This window comes from Pygoscelis adeliae, unplaced genomic scaffold, assembly GCF_000699105.1.
Source record: "Pygoscelis adeliae isolate BGI_AS28 unplaced genomic scaffold, ASM69910v1 Scaffold4, whole genome shotgun sequence".
Lineage (NCBI taxonomy): Eukaryota > Metazoa > Chordata > Aves > Sphenisciformes > Spheniscidae > Pygoscelis > Pygoscelis adeliae.
In genome coordinates, this window is record NW_008824986.1 from 1,165,705 (window position 1) to 1,169,463 (window position 3,759).

A 3,759-nucleotide genomic window follows, 5' to 3' on the forward strand; every position below is an offset into this window, starting at 1 on the left:
CAAACACAAGCAGAGAAATGCTCCCCTACATCTCTGGTGATTGCATGGTATCCGTTTTTACATGTCCGAAGGTGAAGGGCTGCACCCAAGCTGCTGGTGCTGGCAGGTTTGCACCCAATGCACAGGCTTTGCAGTCGGATCGGTGCTTTTGTCCTGCGCTCACCCCCAGTCTGACCCTGGGTGCCCACGGCCTTACCCAGTGGCTGTGCCGCTCCTTTGTCACTGTCAACCTTCCTTTCTCCCTTCCCAGGGACCTAACAGCGTTTTCGAGGTTTACCTGGTGGGCAACAACTCCAACCACTTCATCATCTCGCCGACCTCCATCCAGGGGAAGGCGGACATCCGCGTCCGCGTGGCGGTGCCGCTGGACTTTGAGACCATTCCTCGCTACGAATTTTCGGTAGAGCTGCACCCCTGTGCTCTGTGGGACATCCATATTTTTAAGAGTGACCTAAGAGTGACCGTTAACCAGGCTTCTCTCTTCCTCTTTCTAATCCACACTATGAAACTCCGGAGCATTACAAAATGGCCAAAAAATGGAAATAATAATAAAGAAGGAGGTGGGGAAGAGATTTGCTCTGTGCCTTCTCTCTCTTTCCAACATCCAAAGGCTCAGCTGCAACAGCTTAAGCAGAGCGTGTTCCCCCTTGCTATGTCACAGGGCCATAAAAGCTTTATAGAGCATAAAACTTTGTTTTAAGTGTACCTATCAGGCACCAAAGCTCTCCCCAGCCTCCTGGTCCAGCCTTGTCCAGCTCTCTGCCTGAGCTGTAAATTCTCAAGGAAGGCAAAGCAGTCTTATACCACGCCAGGGGTGTTAGTCCTGGCAGAGGGACTTTCATACCACTGGTGGAGAAAGATGGGCAAAAGCCTTCCTACCCTTGCCCCAGGCTGTGGTGGGGTGGCAGGGCCTGGTTTGCCAGACAGAGGCTGGGGCTGTTTGGGACAGGTGGCACAGGGTGTTTGGCTCGCCCAAGGGCTGAGGTCACCCAGAGCTGAGCAGCTCCCTGGGGAGAGGGAAGGGGCTCTTTTCTATTTTTTGAGCATCCATGCTTTGGTGGTTAGCACTGCGCTGGCTCATCTGGTGAGGGAGCTCAGGAAAGCGTTGTTTTCTCCATTAAAGAAGAACAGATAACTCTCCCAAGCTTCACAAACAGTATCTCCAACCCTCCCCTTTGCTTTCTGTCTCTGCCCAGCTCTTCGCAAACGAGAGTGTCCCGGACCATGTCGGCTTTGCACGTGTGAAGATTAACCTCATCAATGAGAATGACAACCGCCCTGTTTTCAGCAAGGCCCTGTACAACGTCAGCCTCTTCGAGAACACCACGGTGGGCACGACCGTCCTCCAGGTCCATGTGAGTAGGAGCATCCTGCCTCTCTTTGCCATGTCCTTGGCGAACGTGTGGCTCCGCAGTGCCTGTTGCCAAGGGATGGGCTGGGGAGCCTGGTAATGGAGCAGTGGGAGATGCTGGTGGTGGGGTATAGCCCTTCCATGGGCTTTTGGAGCAGATGCCTTGACCTTTCCTCGTCTCTGGGAGACATGTGTGGTTCCCACCACACTGGGAACTCAAGGAAAGTCCTACACTGAAAGGTCTCATCTGCCAACAGTGGCTTCTCCTGCAGATACTGATCCAGGTGGTCATGGTCTTGCCACTCCCTCCTCCTCCTGCATGAGATCCACCGAGTGTTTCAGTTGTGTACATGGCTTATGTCCCATCATGTATTCACTGCCTCTCTCTTACCTTAATTCTTATGGGAAAAGATGCTCTGGTACCTACTGAACTTGGTCGCTTCATCAGTGAGAGCAAACACCTGACATTTATCTTTTAGTGTAGGTTTTCTCACTGCCCTATTTGGAGGCATCATCTTCCTCAACCAAATTGAGGTCAGTTGAGCCAACTGAAGTGTGAAGGATGGAAAAAGAGGGGAATGACTGCATTTAGCAGAGCTTGGTATTAAATGGCTGGCAGCAGAACGGTGGTGCAGCAGACAGAGGTGGTGACAATCGTGGGGCATTTCCATAGGGCTCGTCCCTCCCACATGGGTTGGTGGAAGCACCCAAAATCCTCAGCAAGAAGATACGTTTCCTGGGGCTCAAGGGCGATGTCAGTCGATATCAGTGCCAGTGTGGGGCACAGCAAGAACCAGAACAAAACCCTGCACTGAAAAATGATCAAAATAGGAAGCAAAGCTCCGCTGGGATGGGAAATATCAAAGGAGGGAGCATCAAAACCACTGCTAGGCTTTGGGTGCGTTACTACTGCTATTGTTAGTTGTAGATGAATTTGCTGCCCTTCCAGCCCCGCCTTGCCCCTGCTCTCCCAGGACACAGCCCCTGGTCACCCACCCGCGCAGGAGTGCCGATCCAGAGAATAAAAGCCCTGACAAAAGGGTTGGGTGTATGCGCCTGTGCGTAAGTGTGTTTACTCTACAAACAGATGGTGTGAAACTGTATAGAGCCCCTGAGCTGTTCCCATCTGACAGTTATTAATATTTCAAGCAGATGTTTAGCTAGTCAGACCGTCAGACACTAAACAATGAGATTGTTACTGCGTATCCTCTTTCCCCAACTTCCAGCTATGCCAGCATTTCGGAGCGAACACAAAATGCCAGGAGTTGAATCTTCTATGATAAATCAGAATGGATGCAATTAGCGCTGAAATCCAGATTACCCTCCCAGCTGATCCCAAACTTTTAACAACGCTCATAAAGTACCAGCTCCTCCTGCTGCTGCCACTCGCCTTTGAGATGCAGCCCTCTGCTTGCTTCCACGGCACTGCCTGCCTGTGCTGTGCCTCTCCAACTGTCCCACATGCCGCAGACAAAAAGTCTGCTTTCCTTGCTAATAAATTTCTCCTTTTCTTTTTTCCTTCTTTTCCGCTTGCCTGGGAGCTCTTTATGGGTATTCACCCATAGGGGTTAGGGATGGGATTTGAAGAAAGCCTGGCCAGCCACATGGAGTGCCCACTTCTTTGGTGGCCACTGAATGATGTCCTCATGAATGGGGACTTTTGTTGGCTCCCCCCTTGCTCAGTGCTGCAAAATGCCCCTTTGTGCAAATAAGCGCAGGCTTTGTGCCATGCGTTTGGAGGGGCGATGAGTTTCCAGGGTGCTAAGGACAAATCAGGAGGTTTATGAGATCAGGATGAACAGGGGAGCGCGTGGGCCGGGCAAGCGGTCACCAAAGGATGGCAGGAGGCTTCCCACCAGCCATTGTCAGAGATGGCGAAGCACAGCTGGCAGGACAGAGCAGCGCCTGCAGCTCCTTCCCAGCAGGGAGGCGAGCAGCTAAAACAGCGGGGGGCCGAGGCAATGGGAGATCGCTCATCTTCTGCCCAGCTCGACATCCTGGGGAAGGAGGATAAGTTAGTCCTAGCAGCCCAGAAGACGCTGGGCTGGTTGCCCATCTTCTAGCAAGCACTTTCCCCCTTGTCCCCCTTGGCTGTGTGTGGTCAGGTGGGTGTAGGCGAGGGGAACGCCGGCACCCGCCCCTGCCGAGAAAGCACGCTCCTCACTGCCACCCTTTCCCTGCTGCCCTCTGCTTGGCCAGCTGAAAATGGAAAGGAAAAAAAAAGAGCAAGCAGACTTCATTTGCGGTGACAAATGGCCATTCGTCTCTGTAGCATTTCAGCTCCTAATGTCAGTGACAGCAGAGAAACATTGCCTGTTACATGTATAAATCAACTGTAAAACAACCCAAAGTGCAAGCAGCCAGCAGGCACCCAGAGCTGCTGCCTGCTTTCTGCTCTCTGCCTCTTT

General features: G+C 52.3%; 1 protein-coding gene across 1 annotated transcript in view; it reads left to right on the forward strand.

Moving 5' to 3' along the window:
* Positions 1 to 3,759, forward strand: part of CDH23 (cadherin-related 23) — a 211,058-nt gene that overhangs the window by 126,984 nt on the left and 80,315 nt on the right. The window contains exons 13-14 of the mRNA XM_009325979.1: positions 251 to 400; positions 1,197 to 1,355. Of these exons, the coding sequence (XP_009324254.1) occupies positions 251 to 400; positions 1,197 to 1,355 (309 nt within the window). The remainder of the gene's footprint in view (positions 1 to 250; positions 401 to 1,196; positions 1,356 to 3,759) is intronic.